The sequence below is a fragment of the Tyto alba genome, unplaced genomic scaffold (genome assembly GCF_018691265.1).
Source record: "Tyto alba isolate M040663 unplaced genomic scaffold, T.alba_DEE_v4.0 Super-Scaffold_6, whole genome shotgun sequence".
Taxonomy (NCBI): domain Eukaryota; kingdom Metazoa; phylum Chordata; class Aves; order Strigiformes; family Tytonidae; genus Tyto; species Tyto alba.
In genome coordinates, this window is record NW_024881327.1 from 9713739 (window position 1) to 9736300 (window position 22562).

General features: G+C 40.2%; 1 protein-coding gene across 3 annotated transcripts in view; it reads left to right on the forward strand.

The window, feature by feature from the left end:
• SH3D19 (SH3 domain containing 19) overlaps positions 1-22562 on the forward strand; it is an 85416-nt gene that overhangs the window by 24215 nt on the left and 38639 nt on the right. For all 3 annotated transcript variants that reach the window (XM_042807571.1, XM_033007229.2, XM_033007230.2), the window contains one exon: positions 15944-15984. In XM_042807571.1, coding sequence (XP_042663505.1) covers positions 15944-15984 — 41 coding nt within the window. The remainder of the gene's footprint in view (positions 1-15943; positions 15985-22562) is intronic.

Sequence of the window (22562 nt, forward strand, 5' to 3'; positions counted from 1 at the left end):
TAACAACTTGAGTCGTTTTGTCCTGAGGAGTAACTTCACTGCTGATTTTGTAGGTCACCTATCAGATTTTGTGTATTTTAAGTAAACGTAAAATCCAGGGTATTATATTGGAATTGGGCATTGAGAAGAGTGAGAGGTGCTTTTGTAACCCTGCCAAAGACCTCTACTTCTCTGTTGCGCCTTACTCAAACGGGCAATGTGGAGAGAGTTCTCATGCTACTGCTGCTTCTGTACTGAGAAATCACAGAATGGTAGAAATGCTGGTGGGAAGGTTTCTCTGCAGGTCACATATTAAAACATCTTGCTCATAGTGGGAAGATGCTAACACCAGATCAGGCCATTGATGTCTTTTTCTAGCCAAGCCTTGAAAACCTCCCAGGAGAGATTGAGTCTACTTGTTTTCAGCCCACTTACAGTCTGCTTGTCTGTCTTGCACTAACCTGATTTCCAGATGATAATGCTGTGGAAGACAGTGTCAGAAGAACCAGTCTAAATCCCAGTTCTTTAGTTAAAACACTGGACTACATAATATATCTGTAAGGACCAGATTTATTCCCACAAGCATCCTGAAATACAGTTTTTCATTGCTGCTGTTCAAAAGCCTTGTATCATCCACTGGCAATGCCTGCATTACCTTGTCAATGCAGCTGTTCGACACAGGAAAATTTCGGGCTTTTGCCCACCCAGGCAGTGTTACAGGCTGTAATACAGATCCAAAGTTTGAGACTTTGGACCTTGCTGACACTCCATCTGAAAGGGAAGGGTTCTGTGTAGAAGAACAAACGAATGCTGGGAGGTGATACCTGTTTTACTGTTATATTCTTATTCTTTATATTTAACTTTTGCAATTTTTAAGACTAGGGAGTAGCAGGTTACTCTTAGTCTAAGCATACTTTTAGGTTGTGAAAAGAGGAATGTCCTGCTTTTGTACACTCCTGGTAGGTCAGAAGTTGATGTAATAAAAAAAAAAAGTATCTATCTAGTCTCCTTCCCAGACCCTTGGGGTGCAGTTTCACAATTGCCCTGAGCTGAACTAAGCCTGTGCCACTCCAGAAGGAAGGATCTCATTCCCTCCTTTGGGCTGTTATCAGTGCTTATGTGGTTAGTTGGATCAGAAGGCTGATCTCCAGGGAAAAAAAAAATAGCTGTGTCTCCAGTTTACAGATGAAGCAGGTTCAGCAGAGAGGGGCAGAGAGATTCTTACAAGTCTCACAGTAAATCAACGGCAGAGCTCAAAACAGGACCTCAGTGTTGTGACTTTTGTTGTTGGTATCTAAAAAGTAGGATTGTGTGGCTCCATTTTTTTCATACCGAGAGCTAAATTTTGGGCTCAGTCACTCAGAGCGTGGTGCAATCCCACTGGTTAAATGTGGATTTAAACTGGTGAAACTTGTGATTGGAATCTGCTTATGTGTCTTTGTTTGTCGTGTGTTTCTGGTCAGCAGCACGTGCTGTGCACGTCAGAGATGTTCCTCCTGGGAGTAGAATAAGCTGGAGCAATTTTGTGCAGCATATTTCTTTGACAGCTTCTTTGCCACAATAAATCATTATGTTTAATTTATTCTTTGCAGTGTTAATTTTCCCTGCTCAGTTTATACTTACCTGTAAACGAGAAAAATCACTGGTATAGCAGAGGCAGAAATGGCAGATGGGTCCAACTTAGTTGTTGGCAGTTAGGGATTGTGCGGGTACCTAGAGCCTATTGCTGCGGGTGTTTGTTTTAATGCTGCCAATTCATCATTGTTGCTTTGGGGATTTTTGGCTAGTCATCTCACAGATAGCAGTAAAGAGTTATTGTGAAGGGCGCATGCTAGCTAGCCTTCCAGATTCCTTATTCATAAACAGAGAAGAGGGATTTGTTTTAATAAGAGTGCTCTGTTCCTGCTTTCTGCAAAGGGAATTTTGAAGGACTGTTTGCTTTGGTGTCCTGAACAACTCCTGTTGTCTGGGCTGCTCTCCAGTGCTTATGTGAATTCATAATGGAAAATAATGCTGAGAATGAGGTGGTTGTTGAAGGAATAAAGAGAAAAAGGTTCACCCTCCTTCTTCACTGAAAGAATTTCAGTGCTTCTTTGGGCAATGTGAGCAAGTTTCACTGTCCTATTCCCTTTTGGAGGAGACTCCTGTAGAAGGTTCTGAGGACCATCCAGACACAAGGCTGCTTTGCTGCATTAGGAGAATTGTCTGAGGCATAAACCGCCATGATAGTCCTTAGTTCTAGAAAAGGTGGTTTCAGAAAGCACACAATTACACATTGCAGTTTTTTTAATCATGGAGGTTTCCTTTTAAAGGTCATTTTGAGAGGATTTCACTTTTTCCCTATAAAATGGCAATAATTCTCTTTAAAACAGCCATGTGGCTTTGTCTTTTAACCCTGTTCTAAGGTGGATGGAAGATGTGGGGAGAACCAGAATTCTCTGTTTATAAGTGACATGTGATGGGCCAAATTAATAAGCCATGGTTATAATTCTGTTACTTTATTATTATTCTTTTTTCTCCTCAAGACATTTCAGTGACAAATAGCACATGCAATTCTGCTGGATGGAAAAGAGGGCTGGAAGGAAATTCTTTCCAAAGGTATTTGTAATAGTGTCAAAGAAAACAGAGGAGGAGAAGCTGCTAAGGGAAGCCTATGGGATATGTGTCAGGGCTGAGGAGGCAGACTCAGTAGGTTGTGAACTTCCAGCTCAGAAGCAGTAGTAGTTTGGTTCTCTCTGAAAGAATTCCATGTTGATATTTTAAGAGTGCTGGAGCTAATAGTTGAGCTTTGGTTTATTTCCCTAAGGATTTGTGTAGGTTTCTGTCTAGGCTCAGGTCAGTATCTACATTTTCCTTCACCTCTGGAATTTGCATGGGAGAGCTCAGTTTGCAGTTATATTGTGTTGGTTTCCATGGCCTCTTACTCTGATGTGCACAAGAGAGAAGAGATTGTTGCTCCTTTTTTTTTGTTTGTTTTGGTTTTTATTATTCTTTTCCTGTACTGCTTGCTTTGTCATTTCATTGTAAATTATTCTTTGGTGCCTGCAGATCATTCTAGTATAGGTAATCGGTTATCTTAAGTAGCATCTGATTTGGCAGGTTGAACATTGAGATGACTGATCAAGTATTATTCCAAAGCATGTTACAGTTGCATCCTCACCGTATCACGGGGAAAAAATATTCCTAGTGAGGCCTGTCACATTGATAGTTTCTTCCTTCTTACTGTATTTCTGTCTAATGCTTGCTGTGCAGTTTGCACAGATGTACTTTAGGCTCTGATCCTATCGTTTGTGAGACATTGTACTTCTGATTTTGCTACAAAATTTCTCTTTTCAAAAGCGGTATTTTGCTCAGTGCAAGTATCACCATTTGAGTTTAGGCCATGTTTACATATGGGATTTGTCCTAGTTTTGGCCATCTGTGACAAACCACCGGCTTGGCTGAGCTAGTACTAGCCCTTAGTGTAGACAAGGATGAGCTGCTTTTGCGTCTGTTTCCAGCTACTTCAGCTTCAGGAAGAGAACTAAGAGTCAGTGGTACAAATGTCATGTTGCCTGTTCCCTTGGAGGCTACAACAAAGGCAGGTCATGGGCAGGTCCCTTGCTACAGAGGACTGAAATTAGACCACACAACCCCAAATGTAGAAAGTATTCATATAAGTATGGTATTTATAAGTATGTGTAGCCACATCCTAATCTTGGGACAGTTGTTACGAAAGACTTGTCATCTGTCCTGGGTATAGTGGATATTCCCGTATCCTGAGGTTTGAGGCAAAGGCTGACTTCTAATTAAAGAGAAGGTCCAAATCTAATCATAGTGTTCCAACCACAAACAATGATTACTTTGTTAAATCTCTCTTTTGATCTACAGCGTAATATCTAGTTCAAGCAAAAGAAGTACCTCAGTGATCTCATGTTATATTAAATAATATTTTTGCTTGGAATATATGCTTAGTGTAAATAAATAGTTTTGGTTTTGCTTCTGTAATTCTTCTGTTCCATGTTGTCTGGACTTCTGCTTCTCCATCCCCTCACACACCAGCATCCAGTATTAATACAGTGTTAGTTCAAACAATCCTGATAATCATTTTTATGATTAGACCAGTTCAGGAAGTTTCCTTCCTCTCCCAAGAACACAGTTTCTTTTGGGCAACTGCTTTTAAGACCATTGTGTTTTATTACGTTGCTTCCACTTCCCCTTCTAAAATACTAGGTCCATGAATACCTAAAAGCATGTAGTGCTCCTGATGGGTGAAGGTTGGACAGCTAGGAAGAGGACAATATCATGGGACAAATGCAGTAGTGGCAGCTACAGGAGAGGCTTTCTCACCACACCTTACTGGTACAAAGGCTAGAAGATTATCTGCATTACTCCTCAATCTCTCTTATTCCTTCTGAGGCTGTTGACAAGGAAATGTGTTCTGTTAAATGAACATTTTACGGTATGAACAGACTACCAATGCCTTCTGTTAGTAACAGCATTTATTTTTTTTCTGTCTAGGACAGATCTGAAATGATGAAACAGTTCTATGTATTTCCTTTAATTACTATTCCCATACTGTCTTTTGTAGGTTTTTTTAATGATGTCAGTATTTGAATTAACAAAATATTCTTCTTAGTATGGTAATGTCTTGCTGCAGGTGCTGAACAGGTACATTGCTTAGTGTAATACAAATGTACTTGAATGGCCATATAAAACAAAATCAGTAATGTTCTTGGAGGTTGTAAAATAGAAATTGTCAAGGTTATTTTCACGTTAAAAATCCCCTGAATTTTCAAATATCTTTAAAAAGTAAACAACCCAAGATTTGTCTTTTTATCTTAAGATTTATCTTATTAGAACAGCTGAAGTAACTGGAAAAAATGGTGATGCTTTCAGACAGGCGACCTCCTTCCATCCTGAAAGACAACTAAGGCTGTAAAAATGGCCTTTGTGGAGCAGACCAAAAGTCCACCTATTCCAATATTCGTATTCTGTCTTTGCCTATGCGTGAAGTAGAAGCCTAAGGAACAAAATCAGGAGAAAATGAGCTTGCATTGGAATGTATCTGTGCATTCTGTCAGCATCCAGATTTGTATGGCTCGGGGCCTCAGAGAGGTGATGCTTTGTATTTAATACATTGTCCTCAATGGGTTTTCTTTAGTTTTGTGTTTTTTTTTTTTTTTTTAATTCATATACACTTTTAGCACCCATGGTGTTTTGTGTCAAGCAGTGCCACAGCTTAACCTTATGTTGCATGCTGAAAAGTGTCTTTGACTCTTTTGAACTTGGTGTCTGCTAGTTTTATATAATGCTTTCTACATCCTGTAGTGTAAGAGCCTGAACTGTCATTCCTTTAGCTTTGCTTCTTCTTGAGAAAGTTAAAATGCCTTTGTTCTGAGTTTAAATAGATCATGTTAATCAGTTAGTCATAAGTAGAAAGTCACTATAAATTTTAGAGGCCCAAAGGCATGTTAGTAAGGGGAGAGGGATATAAGGTTGTTGGCTGACATAAAAAAAAGGATAGGAACAATTTAATGCTTTTGGAGTTAAGGGCATCACTGAGAGTGGAGGTTAGAGAAATTCTTTGTTATGTTACCTGAATCCAGAGCCTCTAAGCTGTGCTGGAGATTTTTTTGGTTTGGTTTTTTTTTTTTTTCCAATTATTTTCTTAGCCTGTCTTTGTAAAGATTTGGTATTGAGAGTCAGAGGTCAGAGGTGAAATGGTTGTTATGAGAGAAGAGTAACCCCGCTGGTCCCTGTTTTTTCTGTTCTTCCAGTTGCCTGAGTAAGATGAATCTGATACTTTGTGGCTCTTTAATTTCCTCTGCCTAATTTACCTGATGGTATATGGTGCATTGATTGAAGTGCATGGAGGAGCATGTGGAAGAGGTGTGTGTCTGGGGCATCCTTACAGGCTAGGGAGGGGCATTGATTTCCGTGGCTGTGAAATGTTTTGGCAAGGTATTTCTTACAACTGTTGCTCCAGAAAAGTCCGGTTCGATCTGTTCTACAAGGTGTTTGTTTTTGAGGATAAATTTAGTTGAATGGCGAAAGGTGATGGTAGTGATTATTTCTTCCAAGCTATAACCATCCATTAGAGGCTACAGTATTTACTGATTTGCCATATAATTTGAGGTCCATGATGTTGTAAGACAGCCAGGGTATATGATTGAGGGTAGAGGAAGTTCCTCTTGTCTTATAGTACACTTGCATGGTGACTTACTCAAAGATGGGATCTATTTCATTGGAGAAGTGTCCTCAGCGGTTAAAGGCCTTCTCTCGGTTGTTGAAGTAGGTATTTTGAGTGTTTTTATTGTAAATTCTGTGCTGCGTCTGCCCATCAGGGTTTTGCAGTGTGTTTGGGACAGATGCAGGTTTTGTGGGCATAGGTGTGATTTTGATTGGCTCTGATTGGCTCTGATGGTTGATGCTTCTGTTTCACCTTTGGAAAAGAATTTCAGTATGCAAAAATGTGGCTGTTTTTCCTTAACATGGGCTAACAAAGATATTACCTTTACATATACAGTATACCTTACCTACATACTTGCAGAATCACAGTTATGAGTCTTGAAAAATAATCTTTGAGGCATATCTTCTAGAAATGGTTGACCTTAATCTCAGAGTTGCAGGATCTTTGTGAATGAATAAAAAGGACTGCAGTTTAAGGTCATATTTAAATTTAGAGGTAAACGTTGTAGACCTACAGTTGTATGAATGTATGGTTTGTTGTTATGTAGTGCAAGTTTCTGATGAATCATTTTCTGCATTTTGTAACAAAAAGCTCTGTCAATATCTGTGGTATAGAAAAAAGGAAGTGTTTCAGTATTTTTGAAGGAGGGGCACGAGTGTGTAGGCAAACATGCCATTTCTGAGATGCAGCTCCATCCAGAACACTTTCTGGAAAGACAGGTCTGGTGAAGGGTGTGGTTATGAGATTTTATTTTAAAATTTCTGTGCACTGTGCATTCTGTAAGGGCCATTGTTACAAGTTTATGGACCTCATGTACTGTAGGGTGTAACTGGGTGAGTCAGCAGTCCATTGGAACAAGATGTGATCACATATGAAGATGGTTTTACTTTTGTGAGGGTTTAACATGGGAGGGTTGAAAATGAGTGTTTCTGCTGCTTGTTAAATTATTTTATTTATAAATATAAATGGCCAGTTTGAAGACAGTATGTCTCTTTATAGGGATGACCCTGTAATGTTCTTACACGCATTTTTTGGCTGCTGGTTCACATTTGCCGTTTAGAAGGGGGTTTGGGTTTTGTTTCTTGTTTTTAAGTGCTGAATTAAGACTTAACTATATTTGATGCATATGTATTAATACAACTTCCACAGACTGTCCCTTCACAACAAATGGTTTTGCTGTCAACATAAATTTATAATAAAAACAATGTGAAAATTCCTTTTGTTTCCTAACCCAGCTAAAGCTTAAACTCCAGCACATTTCATGCTGCTTATTTGACTCAGATGTCTTACAAAGAAGTTGAATTAGGCTAAAGGAGCATGGAAATCCTACAGGATGGGACTTGTCAAAGAGCTCAGCACTGGCCATTGTTGTACTTGAAATTCTCCGAGGTGCTCAGCTGATTTTTTGGCACTGAGGTCACACTGGCATTGAAGATTTTTCCTAATCCCACTTCTGTGGTTTAGGCTGAACTTTACATTTTGGATGCTTCTCAAACAGCTGGGTTTTGCATTACAGAGCTGGAATTGTGTGCTGTTAATCTCTGACTAGGCAGGATCCAGATGCTATCTTAACTGCTGAGTGTAGCAACTATTTGGTACTGTCCCTTGGAAGTGAGATTCAATTATCCATTTGCTGGAGGCCTTAAAGTGCCTCAAGGTTCCCCTGGAACTCCTTCCTTGTACATGCACTAGTTTCTTTGTCAAAGGATGCACTGTAGTTGAAGCAAATGGGCCTATATTTTACAGGTGATGTTCACACAGGAAACAAACAGATCTAGGCAAAATAAGAAACACCTATACCTTGTTCCCTAAGTTTGATTACAATTCTGAACTCTTTCAAGTCTGTTTGCTTGCAAGCACCCAGGCATTCTCCTCTGGATTCATCACCTCCAGCTCATGCATCCTCTGGGTCCTGCTGGGTTCTCACCTGTGCCATCAACACCCTTTAGTTCCTTCTTGTTCTCTGGAGCCACACTCTGTTGTGTTTCTATTACTAAGCTTCTGAGCCTCTAAGTTTTTAAAAGGCCAGCCTAAATGCACCCATCTTTTCCTTACTTTGGGTGATTTCCCCCCTCAGCCCCTATTCTTTTCTCTTTGCTGATCTATGGGTGTGTGATTTAGTAGGGATTTAAGATACTCACAGTTGTAAAGCAGTGTTATCTGTTTTGTTAGTGATCATTAATGCTTCTGGTCATATGAGGACATTCACATACTACTTTTCCCCTTTATAAAACTTTAAAGATAACCTTAACAGTATACTTACAGGTTCTATGAAGTACACAGACTATTTGAAAAAAAATCTAATACCCATACTTTATAATAGTTAAAGCCCTGTAGAGATATCTTGAATCTTGTGGATCCAGATCTACGGGTTTTCTTTATGCCTTTGTCCTGCTCATCCTTCATGATTAAACCATGTTTTATTCATCTGTGATGTCAATTACAAAGGTTCTGGAGCTCATTCGGCCAGCAGATTGTATTTGATGTACAGAGATGTATGAAGCAAGCAGAATGTCCTGTCAGTGGGTAGAGAGGGCTTTGATTTACTGACTGAAATGATACTGCAAATAATTGAACCAAAGAACCATTCTTCAGAAACAAGCTTTTTTTGGTATTGTTTAACTGTAGAAGTAGGGCACTGTCATCTTCACCCATTTGCAAATGCAGAAACTCTGTAGACTGTAATGGTAAAGAATTTCCATCAGAAGAAGCTGCAGTTTACCACCAAGTTGTTTTACCTGAAGGAGCTGGTTCTTCCCTTCAGTTTTTTTAACCCTTACTTTTGTCTTTGAATGTATTGCTGGCTGGGCCCAAATATCCTGTCACTATGACAATTCAGTGATACTTGCATTTACATTTGCAGTGCTACATTGCTATTATGTTATTACTGAAATTATAGCTCTTTACTTCCAGAAGTATTTACTACCAAGGTTAAATTGTCTTTAAAGCATAAATACTATTTATTAATTTTCATCGAAACATACTAGCAGGGTGAGTAAAAATATGTTGATAGGTGGCATAGAGGAGGATCTTTGTTACAGGAGGGTCAAACTCTTCAAAACAGAGCTCTCTGTTCTTGTACATTTTATTGGGAACTGAAATTGGTCAATATACAGTGAAGACTGAGAATAACTTGAATCATGCTCTGAGGATTTGCCTTTCTGTGATGGACATGTTTATACAGTCCTCATCAGGATTAAGGTGCAGTTCAGCTCAGGTTATTGTCTGAAAGAAAATGCTAGGGAAAATCTAGCCAGCGTGTCTGTAGCTCTGGATCAAGAAAGAGTCAATTCAGGGTGCACACGAGTTGAGTGACTGAGATTTACAAAAAATCTGGGAGGTGTTTCAGCTTCAGGTTCTAAGCTGGACGTTATTAAGTGTGGAAGCTGTTGCAACCTCATGACTTCTGGTTTGCTGTGAGAATTGGAGTGTGAAATGTTACCTTCTGCTGCCATTATCTGCTTTGACTTCCTGCCTGTGTTCTGCCTTAAAATTGAAGGTTTGGTTGCCAAAATATGATCCCCAAGTATGACAGTGACAAGCACATGAGTATGTAATAAGTGGTTGAAGAAACAGCTAGAGAGCAATTCCTGAAATGATTTCCCTATGCTGATCGACATGAGCTGTTTTAATTAGCTGAGCAGCTGGATTTTAGCTGCTTCTTAACTACATCCAGACAGTGGGAAGTCGCAGTTGCGGCATTCATTAAGTGATGCAGAAGCAGACATCCTCAGCATAGTGATGAGGACTGAATTGTCACTGGACTTAATTACTGGTTTAGCATTACCTGCTTTTGGGGCTAGACCCAAGAGAAAAGTGAAGTTTCACTGGAGCAAGTCTGATTTCCTAGATGACCAGATCTGTACTATTGAGCATGTGAATACTGAGGTGACTGGATCTTTATTAGCCTCCTGTACACACAAGGCCGTGACAATACCCCGTGATTTAGCAGAGATGGTGAGAGCATGTCTTCATTTTACAGAGAGGCTGGTGTGGTGCCAGGCTGCTGCCAGCTGCTTCTTTTCTGGTGCTTGCCTGATCTCCCAGTGAGCCAGTCTGGATGACCAGCACTAACGGGGGGGTCAGGGAAGAGTGGATCAACTGATACTGAAAGGTGAGAACAGCTGACCCAAGATTTAGCCATTATTTGGTCATTTGCTGTCAGATTAACTATGGAGTCATGGATTTAATGTTTGTTTTTGTGAGTTGAGGCTGAGCTGCTTACCCCAAGGACGGCTGCTGGCCTCCTCTGGTGCTCATGTGGCTCTGCAGCCAGCTGGAGCAGTCGGCCTGCCTGGCTGAAAACTAATCGGGATATTTGGGACGGGATTATTTGTTGTTAGCAAAATCATATGGCTGATTCAGCAGACTTGTGACCATGTCAGAACCAACACAAGAGAGCTGGTGGAAATGGTGAGTGTGGGAAAGGTGGGACTACTTGCCACGCAGTCTCTGCTTCTCTTATACTAATAGGGAGACTGCACCTGGAGTCCGTGTGGCATGTAATCTGATTTACACGTATCAATTGGAGGACTGGGAGTCCTCTGCAGTGGAGTCGTTGAAGAGGTTGATCACTGTGGTTGCCCTTTCAGTGTAGATTCACTTAATCCACAGGATTAATACAGTTCTGTCTATTGCGTGCACATCATGAAGATGGGATAGCTGTGACTCTTCTGTCCTAACTTTGGTCAAACTAATAGGTCTGTCTTTGGTCTGCTGTCAGGGTGGTGGTAAACCTGATCATCTGTACCACCCTTAGTTTAACTATACAATTACCAACTTCTTTCTGGGACTCAGACATCTTTATGTGATTCAGTCCGCAATGAAATAATTTAGGTGGCATTTTAAACATTTTGTGTTTAGAATAATATCTTCTAATAAGTTTTTAAGATGTTACACTGTAGTATCCTGGCTGTTATAAAGATGGCGTGATTTCAAAACTAGTGTTTTGTCTCACAGTAATTTCAACAGCAGCTATTTAAAAATTCTTGGCTCACATTCCAAGAAGTCACAAGATATTAAACATAGCAACATTTTAACTTTTTTTACTCTCTGTGTGTATGTATAAAACAAAACCAATAACCATCACAATTGAAAATATGTTAAAAAGCTTTTACACAGGTGTGTGAACCTAAGGACTGATACTTTAAGAAAAGCTTTGTATAACATGATGTGAAGAATTGCTTCAGTGTATTCATTTTTTAGAACAAGTGATCATTCTTTTTTTTTTTTTTTCCCCCACCAGGTTTTTGTATGTGTCTGGAGTGATGTATGAAAGAATTGCAATCAGTTTTTCTGTAGAATATTAATTGTTGTATCAGTTTAGATAAAGAAACCAAAGGCGTTGGTGCTGATAAAGGGAGCAGATGTTGTTGGAGGATTACTCAATTCCTGCTGAGAATCCCATGCAAGCCAATAGGAGACTGGTGGAAGTGGATGAAGGAGAGAAGCTGAGACAGGACTGTAGCTTGGGATGTCTTTTGTATCCCAAGCAGCACCACAACCTGTATGGCAGAAGACTGTGGATAGCCTGGGGAGACCCCCCTAAATGGTTATGGCTACGCTCACAGGCAGGGGGGACCAGTGACAAGCCAGTACTGCCTCTGCTCTCCAGGGGCAGCTGAAGCCCAGCACTCCTCTGCCTGTTGGTGCTCGGCAGCAGAGCTGGCTCACCATCAGCCAGTCCACGAGGTGCCTTTAGCTGGGCTGGAGCCACTGCTGCTCCTGAAACAGCTAAAAAACACGTGGGTGAAAAGGTAGCCCAGAAACTTCTGGCCTCTTTGCTCAGGTAATGTATGACTTGAATGCTGCCCTGCTCCGGGCATGCACAAATCCCTGCCTGCTCGCTCAGAGGTGCCTGTGTGATTTGAGCTTTATTCCACACGAACAGCACCTCCCTTCCTCTGCTGTGTGGGGACTGTTCAGGTGAGTGATAGTCACAGTCACTGTGTTGGGTCAGGAGTCATCCCACAGGAGCAGGCCTCTGAGGAATACTGTAGCTACACTGAAAATGCGTTTGAAGAGACACTGCTCAGTGCAAGTAAAAGTGTCGGAGCAGAGCCCCTAATGAGGGAGAGACCATGGTTTATACACACTAAGTGCACTTGCTCTGCTGAATCAGGTTACAGCTCTTTGCCCAGTCTAGTTTGTGGCAATTTTACTTCCCTAATACACAGACCTAAAATACGCTTTTGAAGTGTTTTCCTTGAGTGTTTATATTTAGAAAAACTGTCCTTGAAACCCAGAATAGAGCCGGCCAGGAAGAGTGAGTAGGTGTTTAACAACTTCAAACACACCACTCCAGGTTCTTTATCTTTCAGAAATGGTGACCCATGGGACCCTTTTCATACTACTGCCAACTTAAAGTACCCAAATGCAGGTACAGCAGCGTACAGATCCTCTGAACCTGCTGAGTAGGTGTGCAGAGGGCCTGACAGAGGTGGGTTAGTTCTGCCTTTTGAGGGGCTCACAGGTGAAGCTCAACAAATCTGCTGCCTTAGCTGGAAATGAAACTAAGTTTGTGCTTTAAATTAGCAGTGAATGAGGTCTAGGATAAATGTGCAGATTGTAGAGGGGTGGCTCTGGTTGTCCACTCGTGCATGCTAAATCACTGGGGGATGGTTGAATAGTTTGTATCTTTACTTATTCCATATTAGGTATGGCTGGGGTGGTGTTGGAGCTAATGTTTATCAGAGTCTTTAATGCTCTGAAACTTCCTGCTGTCTACACTGTTTTCTTCCAGCAATATGAGTTTGGACTTTGCTTATGTGCATTGCAGGGTGACGCAGGAGCAGCTGTCCCCCACCCCCAGGGGCTAGTTATTGTCACACTGTCCTCCCCTCAGGTGTTCTGATGGAACTGTTGCGGGATTTGCACTGGGACCAGGATCAGAGGTCCCATGTGGATTAAACTTCTTCCCTCTTTATTTTTCCTTGATGAGTGCATTTGTGAGGATTCTGTGTGTGCTCTGGTTCATTGCTGTGTCTTATGGGCAGGAGGAGGAGGTGGGAAAGAGGCAGGGACTCCATAGGGTCGAGTAATTGCAGCAGCTCCTGCCTCATCAAATAAGAGAATTAAATTTGGTTTGGTTATGTTAATTATTTGGATGGCTTGTGAGAAAATGTATCGTTAACTGTGGAGCAGAGGACAATGTTAGTAACCTTATCACTTCTCTTTTTGCAAGACAGGACAAGAGACCAGAAATTGTTGCCTTTGGAACAGGGAGGGGTTAGCTAACTGTAAGGTGTGGGCAAAATCACCAGCTGCCTCAAGAGCATAATCTTATTTAAATTACTGAAGTTTAGTGTCTAACAATGTTATGGAATTTGCAGTTCGTTTACAGGGCTTCGGGTGGGGGGTGGGGAGGAATTTCTACATCTACTCCCATTTCCATGATTTTAAAGGGCTTAAATAATTGTAAGCTAAATGTGAATCAAACTCTCCTGGGAGTAGGAAGTGTAGTACTTTGCCAAAAGGTTGTTGATGGGTGACCTGTTAATGGAAAGTGGGAAAGAAAAACTATCTGTTAACAGCTTGTTTTGCCTGTGAACTCATAAATTTTCTAACAGAAACATGTTATCCAGGGTTCGAAATTACATGGGTAGTTGCATGCTTGAGCTGCGGTGCTCTTGATATATCCATTCTTCACTAGGTTGATTTTGTGAAAGGTTTTGTTTCTTCATTGCATTTTGATTTAAAAAATAGTTTTCTATACCCTTTTGGTCCTCATTGGATGGAAAACTTGAACTTTTGCCTAAGTGATGAGTCCTGTGCTTTCTAGCCAAAAATACCTGCTCATATCTGAAAGTGCTCATCAGATTGAGGCAAACTGCAATGGGTCAAAGCACTCTTGTCAGCAGAAGAAAGAATTTAACTTACTCCTTTTGGTTCTTACTGACATTCGAATATGCATACTTTATAGTATTCCTAATTTCCTGCTATTAAACTTAGGTAAATCTTGAATTCTGAGTATAGAAAGTTCTTGCTACTCCAGAAGATTTCAGATTCATGTTACCAGACTTCAGTCTCCTTCCTGTCTGATACTAAATATGATTAAAATAAACGCCTAAAGACTGTAGTTATTCACAGCACTGAAAGCAGAAGAATAAAGCTTCAAAATGAACATCCAAAACTAAGAGACTTGAGTAACAAGGAATTAAAAAACGAGTCTGGGGTACATCTGAGAGGAACATACAACTAAAAGTGTTTCTTAAAGATAAGGCTGTGCTGTGATGGGACATTTTGAAGGAAAATTAGAATCATTTTCTGCTGAGAATGCACGGTGAAGTATGACTGATAGAAATGTTTTCTAGTGCAGCTTTGCTAGCTGTGTGGATAGGGGCCAAGCCACATTTGAACTGCTTCTGAAACCAGACAAATAGGCATTGTTTATCCTAGACTAGCCAAACTATTTCAGAAAACAGTTCAGTCAGAGCAACATTCATTTCTAGTATTAATTAGTTTTCAGAATGACTGTAGAAGGAGGACATTTTTCATCCACGTCCTTTTTGACTTTCTCTTTATTCTCTCTTCCAAATCCCCCTATTCTTCATCCCACTGGAGTAATTGCAGCCATCAGCAATTGCAGTGGAAGTGCGTGTGGAGCTCAGCTGAGCCCTGATGGAGTTGGTGTGCTGCACGCCTGCTGCAGGCAGAGTGAGAGCAGTGTTAAAATGCTAATGCCCTCCCTGTACTAACATTCCTGTTGTTTATACCACTGATGAAGGCTGCAGTGGAAGATTGCTGGAAAAGACTTGATTAGTATACCCTTCTGTTGTAATTAAGATACTGTATTAATTTGAACCAGGTATAGTGTTATTTATTTTCAGCCTTTAAAAAGACCGTTCAGCATTTTCCAAGGCTTCTTACCAACAAGTATTCTTTACCTGTTGTATTTAAAAAAAAAAAAAAAAAAAAAGGGAAAAAAGTCCTTTTCTGAAGTAGCTGTGTGTTGGGTTTGGGTTTTTGGTGTTTTTTTTGTTTTGTTTGTTTGGTTTGGTTTGGTTTTTGTTTGTTTTTTTAAATCTCCTCTGTACCTTTGCACAAGTGGCAGGTTATTAATATGACATTCTTCAAGTTAGTAACACTTTCTGAAAATTATAATCCCAAATTAGTTTTTATTTTTACCTGCAAAAATAGTAAGGACTACTATATCTGTTAAATAAGACATTCAGAAGAGACGCATGAGAAATATTAGTCTTATCAAGAAAACAGATGAGTTGGCAAAAGGAAACATTTTTCTGTCCTTGTGTATCAACAAATTTTTGGACATGTTGTCTTCCTGTCTAACCCCACCCACTGTTATTACTGAAAAATGCAATCTCAACTGAAAGGGAATATAAATCATTAAGTAATTGTTAAAAAATATTTAGCAAAGGGGTTGTAAGTTTTTACTCAGCTGTGTAAATTTCATTTATTTACAAGAATGTTAAGTCACTAGATGTTTATAATCTGAGAATATGCACACCCATGTGGGCTCTTCTCCAAGTTTTCCTGTCAAATGAGACAGAATGTGAACTTCAACATAAAATCGCGAGGAAAAAAATGGTTTTAATAATTGGCTTTCTATCTTTGAAGAGTCTTGCAGCTAAGCTGTAACGTGGTTTTCATTAGAAGGGGTTGGATATGGTTGTATACTCTATGAGTTTTGGACAAGTTTCTGTAAGATAACAACCTAGGAGAAAAATTCACTTGGTAAGCCCCTTACAATATATGGGGAATTTCTGCATGTTTCTTAGTTGTTTTCTCTTTGAGACATTAACCACATTGTAATTTTTTTTTTTCTTTGTTAAGGCAAGGACCCTTGTCATCCATAAGAGCAGCAATCAAGAGATGTAAGTCCACTTTTTCTGGTTTTTTTGAGAACCTTAGTATTGTAAGATTGCTACATCTTCATTTTTAGTAGCTGGTTAACTTCATATGTGTAAACAAAGTAGCTAGCAGGCTTTTGGGGAGCTGTAATTTCTTTCTCTTTCTTTTTTTTGCTTCACATTAGGCCATCTTTTTGCTTTGCTGACAGGCTGTTCCTTCTTGCCAGTGACTAACATTTTCTTATTTATGCACTAATGCATTTGTGCACAGATGTGCTCCATCTCTGAAGAACTTGGGTTATACATACCCAATTTTTAGTTCACTTGACAAAACAGAAGATTGTTTTATTTTAGTAGAAATCTGCAGCAGCTGCTCATTGACTCTACTGGGGACAGGATTAGGCTCATGCACCGGGCTCATTTTGAAAAACAAAAAATTGTTTATATATGTCGAATGAAAGTCAAAACTCTTCTTCCCTGATTTCATCGTTTAACTCCTCTTTCCCTGCTCATGATATTTCCAGGCAGAGAGTTTCTTTAGTTGCATTTTCCAAAGTATTTTATGCTGTTTCTTTCTTCTGCTTTTCATTTTTGTTTCCTTTCTGTTCATGATGTCAGTTTCATATTAATGAAACAACCCTCAAGATTGTGCTATGGGGAAAAATAAATTAGTGTATGTACTACTGATTTGTTTCTCCTGGACCTATTAGTCAGGGGCTCATTAGTATGGATTAGGTTGGAGGTGGTCAAAGGGGATCATGAAAGCTTTATTCAGAGCAAGTCTACATGATGCTGTAGTTAAAATGCAGCACTTTATCTGTGCTGTTGCTGCCATAGATAGGAAACTGGAAAACAGAGAGCACCAGATCACAGAGGGCCTTTTGTGGTGGAGTCAGAAATTGATTCAGACTTCCTAAACCCCAGTACCTCATCTAACTGAGAAACCGTCTGAAATATCATTAAGCAATGAATCTCAATGTTTCTGAAAATATATTAGCAAGTGATACTTTGTTTTAAGGTGCAATGAAGTAAAAAAATAAAAAATTGTTCAAGAAGCCCTAGCTCATATGTTATAACATTATACTTAATATTAATATGCAAATAGCTACAATGAAATAGAAGTACCATGTGAATTATTCAGATGGTAAGCTAGAAAAAAATGTCCATGCAAATATTAAGGCATTGTATATGAAACCATAGTTCTTCGTATCCCAGTAACCATCCATGTGGATGGACCTAACTCAAAAATGCATGCTGAGTAATTCCTGACTCCCCTTGCCATTGATCTGGACAAAGTATGGTGTTCTCTCGAAAAATGTGTGTCCCTAACAAAGTTAGAAATCTATATTTATTTCTTAATCACAACTTATTTCTAAAATCATCTCTAATTTTCAAGGAACATGATAGGTATGTGCAGGGTTTCAACTTTGCAACGTGTGGACAATGCTTTATATGATTTTGTATCGGTAAGTCTCTCCCTGTCTTGTGGCCAAAGAGGAAGAGGGTTTATTTTTCTTTCAGCCACCCTGACTACAACTCTGGATAGAAAGATGGTGTCATTTTGTTTCAGCTGTTTCACAGTTCAGTAGAATTCAGAAAAGTGAGCCAAACATGCTTGAAGGAAGCAAGCATGTGAACATGAGACGTGCTCTGGTGTAATTATTTAATCTCAGCTCTTCAGAAGTTACCCTGGATTTTTAATGATGGTCTCAGGTGAGGACGCACCACTAGATCCAGCTCCCACTAAAATCAGTGAAACTATTTCCATTGACACCAGTGCAGCAACATGCACAAGAATGTCAAAGAAAGTAAAAAGGCAGGCTGAGTGCTGCAGTAGTGAGACAAAGGGGAACGGTGTTTTTGCTCGCTTCTCCATTCTTGCAGAATAGGCTGGCATTAAGGAGCAGGGCTACAGAAGCAAGTCTGCTGCCGTAAAATGTTGGAAGAACCTGCAAGCTTGTTCCAGTCTCATTCTGCCCTAAGCAAATATGTGGCTGAATGAAGGATGTGTAACAGCTTGTACTCACTCTGAGGCTGTGGCTTCCCATTTGGCAGTTTTGCAGCCATTTTTGGCTGTGGGTTTTGTTTGTTTTTCAGTTTTGTTTTGTTTTCTTTTGCTTGGGGGCTCCCTAGGTTCTTTTGGCTCCCATTTTTTCCCAACCAGATCAAGTCCATGACCTCATTCTCTCCCCATCTGCACAAACATTTGGGCTGGCATAATTCAGGGAATGGTGCAGAGGCAGGAACACACAGCCCAAGGAAAGGTGTAGGAAGGAGTGAAGTGCCTTCATAAATCATTACTGTCAAATTTGAGTGAAACTAAAGGCTTGCTATAAGAGTGTAGTTACGCAGATTTTATTCATCAGCAGTGCCAGCCTCTATGGTTCCCAGCAGTTTGGTCAGCTGTGAAAAGGGTATTTGACTTCACTGGGGGCGGGAAGAAAACCCATCACCCACCTAGGTTATTTTTGATCAGCTCCCTCACTGAAGTTGCACAAAGAAGAACTGGAGCTGGGAAGCAGAGGTAGGAAACAGACTGCTGTTGGAGGTGGCACGTTCCTTCCCCTGTCCTGCTGGTGGTCTGAGTCCAGAGTGAGCAGGTTTGGGGAGATAAAATGAACAAAAACTATATGGAAAGTGCTTATTTTTTTATTTAGCACTCTGAACTTACTTACTATGGGGTCATAGGAGTGCTGATGTTCATTCAGGAGGGGACAAAATTCCATGTTTGAAAGGGGAATTGGGCATCTCTCTTAGCTACATTCAAGCATTAAATCAGTCCAGCTCTAATGTCAGACAACCTAACATTTCCCTGAGGTGCCTGGAAACAGAACTGGAAGAAAAGGTGCAAGACTTCCCCCTTGTGCCAAGAAATAGTTCAGAACAGCTTCAACTCTTTTCAGAGGTGCATGAAAATTTCCAATTAGTTTGAATCTCCACTTCTTCAGAAATAGTCTAATCAGATCTTTAGTGAAATCAGACTTTTTTTTCTGGATTTGGCTTGAGAATTACCTGATCCTCTTAGTGTTCCCTGAAGAAGGGCCTCCACGGCTGTGTAACACCTTTGGTATTGCAAAGACTGCAAGCATGGCCTCTTGCATGGGACCATTCTGTCAGCTCTTCTGGGATATTACTTTGTAGGTAAGGGAGGGGCCCATTCTTGAGCCTCTCCTTGAGATACTACAGTGAATAACTTGTTCCTATGCAGCTATATAGAGTGAGAAGAATAACTTCTTACTCTAGTCTACATATTTCACAGGATTGATGGTAGAAATGTCTAGCTTGGTGTTAGAAAAGCATTGAAAGAAGCTGTGTTTTTAAATATTAGCACACTTTCTTGTTGTAGAAAGTAATATTATTACTTTAAAACCTATTAATAACAGTTAATATGAATTAACTGAAATAGTTAATTGGCAGGATCTTGTTTACTCACAGATGTTGGAATGGACTATGGATAAAAATTATCAGAAAAATTTGGAGCTTGATTTCCCACAAAGCTTGGGCTATTTGAGGCTATGTTCCCATCTTTAATGCAAAATGAAACTTGCTTTCAAAACACTGCAATGACAGAACTGTTCAGTATTTCATACAGATTTTCTGATGGAAACATGAATATTATTATGCAGTGTCTATATTGTGGAAGCACCCAGTGCTCACAGCAGGATGGTATCTCTGAGCAGATCCCTGAATGAACTTCGTAGTTGGCTCTATATTGCTTTAAAAGATTGCCTGAAAGACTGTAAATTCCAGCCCAGCTCTCTTCCAAAGACTCAAAACTGCATGTCAGACTTATGTTGCCACCAGCTTATCTGCAGCATCGCAGTTTGTGAGTTTGTGGTGTAATGGTGGTTGTACTTACACAGGCATCTTGATCCCATACGTTAAAATGCCCCCTGTGCCATAATGTGTATGTTTCAAATATGAATGACATACTAAATGCGCTTGAAAAGTAGGACTCAGAGAAGAAGCAGTAGTGCAAGAACATTTGAAGCTGAAGTATACAGCACAAACTGAGTGTCCTTTAGCGCTGCACATTCAAAAATAATTGGATAAAGCCCACTAAATAGTGCTTGTAAGAAACATACACAGAAAATTAATTTGTCACGCGCTGATCTGTCCTCTATTTACACTATTACCATTAATCCTTTACTTGCTTAAATTCTACTATAATAGGTTAAACACATTTAGATGCCTCATTGACACTAATGGAAATAAATAGCGACAATGTTATAAATTGATTTGACATTTTTTTCTTTCCCCTGAGACCGGTAAGATGTAAGAGTATGGATTTTATGCACTGAGCTTTTCCTCTCCCACCCCTTCTTTAACTGCTTTGCTTACCTTTTACTTAAACACCACTAAATGTATGTTTCTGGAAATGTCAACAGTTCTCACCCTGAGCATTTCTTAGTGTGGAAGTTGAGGAGCCAACTAGTTGTCAAGATGTAAACCAGCACTGAAATACATTTCCATCAACTACCCTGATGGAATAAAGGTTTTTTTAAATCTTAAAGCTGTCGTAATTTGAAATCTGGGGTAAAAAATGTTAGCGTGCTTTTTTTCAAGGCAATCAATGAAGGGAATTAAGAATAGATTTACAGAATCAAAAGACCACTGTGGTTTGAGCCCAGAGGGCAACTGAGCACCACGCAGCTGCTCATTCACCCCTTCCCCCTCAGGAACTGAAAGGAGAAAATAAAGCAAAAGCCTCGGGAATAAGGTAAGGACAGAGAAAGATGACTCTATCCATTACTGTCAAGGACAAAAGACAGACTCATTAGGGGAAGAAAAAGAACATCACTTTGACTCAAATGGTAACAACAACAACACTTAACAGACAGAGTAGGACAGTGAGAATCATTACCAAATCCTAAAAACACCTTCCCCCACCCTTCCCTTCTTCCCCAGCTCAGCTTTGCTCCTGATTTCTCTACCTCCTCCCCCTCCAGCAGCACAGGGGACAGGAGATGAGGGGGGTCCTCTTGCTCTTTCCTCCTCAGGAGGAGGACCGTACTCGTTCTTCCCCCACTCCAGCGTGGAGCGTCACTCACGGGAAACAGTTTCTCTGACACGAGTCCTTCCCACGGACCACAGCTCTTCCCAAGCTGATTTGGCGTGAGTCTCCCCGACGTGCTGCAGTCCTCCCAGCACTGAACTAAAACAGCAGAGGCTTCCTCCCCCAGAGTCCTGGTCTCCTTTGGTCACAGTTACCTGTTTGGGCACGGGGTCCTCCATGGGCTGCAGGTTGGGCTCTGCTCCACCACAGATGGCCACGGGTGGCAGGGGGGTGGCCTGATGTCTCACGGTGGGATACAGGGGGCTCCGCTCCGGTGCACCTCCCCCCTTCCTCTTCTTTTCTTCTACTGACCTCGGTGTTCACGTATGTGTCTGCCTCACAAGTCTTCCTCGCAACTCTTCCTCACAACTCCCACTCCTCCTCCCAGGTTCCCCTTCTTAAATATGTTATCACAGAGGCACAACCACCATCGCTAACTGGCTCGGCCCTGGCCAGAGGTGGGTCTGGCTTGGAGCTGGGGGAGCTTTTGAGAAGCTTCTCATAGGGGCCAGCACTGTAACCCCCTCCCCTGCTACCAAAAACCCCACCACATAAACCCAGCACAACCACAAGGCCAGAAAAATGGCTGCATTTTTTTTTCTTTTGTTTTTAAATCAGGTATGTGCCATATTTTAAAAATTCATGTTTTTTCTCATATACTTTTTAATTCAAATTAATTATTTGAAATGGTAAAGAAAGAAAAGCTGTGCAAATATGGGGGCAAGGATTATTTAGAAAGTTTACATTTTCTTTTCCCTAGCATTTGTGGAACTCCAAGGAATGCATAAGAGCAGAAGATGCAGGAGCTTTCACCTCTGCTCCTACTGTGGATTTAAGAGCTTCCAAAGCAAAAGACATTGTAGAACTGTGGTTATAACAAGATGAGACAGCAAAAAGAGGGGGGTGGTTGATGGAAGGAGTGAAGAACTTTGTCAAGGTCCTTAAAAAAAAAATGTTTATATTAAAAGTTTATGTGCATGGAAGTAGCTTGATTCCGTAAATGCCTGGAAGATTTTTTTCTTTCCAAACAGAATGAGTATATTCTGAAAGCATATATGATGGTTTTGATATTAACCTTTTTGATATTTATATCTACCAGTATAGTTGTCTTAAGTGAGTTTATTTGAAATTTGGAGTTTGATGGATTACATAGATGACTCACTGGAGTTTTTTTGCCTATGTTAAGGAAAAAAAAAAGGTCTTTCAGACTTTTTTTAGTTTTTTCTTATTGGTTTGAATATTAAGTAGAAGTACATTTAGGGTCTCACAAGGAAAATCAGTATATAGAATTTAGCTAGAAATAAAGAATAAGAGAATTTGACAGGTTTATCAATTCAGTTTTACATACTTCATTAATTTGCTTTTATTTCTAATGCCCTTATCATTGTAGTTTGGCTTATAGCCCAAGCAGTTGTATTGACTACGTTAACCAAATGAACACTTTCTTCCATTCTCATTTCAAAAGTAATCTTGGAATTGGTTAGTTTGGGTCAGTTTGTTGGGTTTTTTTCTTTAATGTGTGTGTTAGATCAATGCTGTGTTAAAA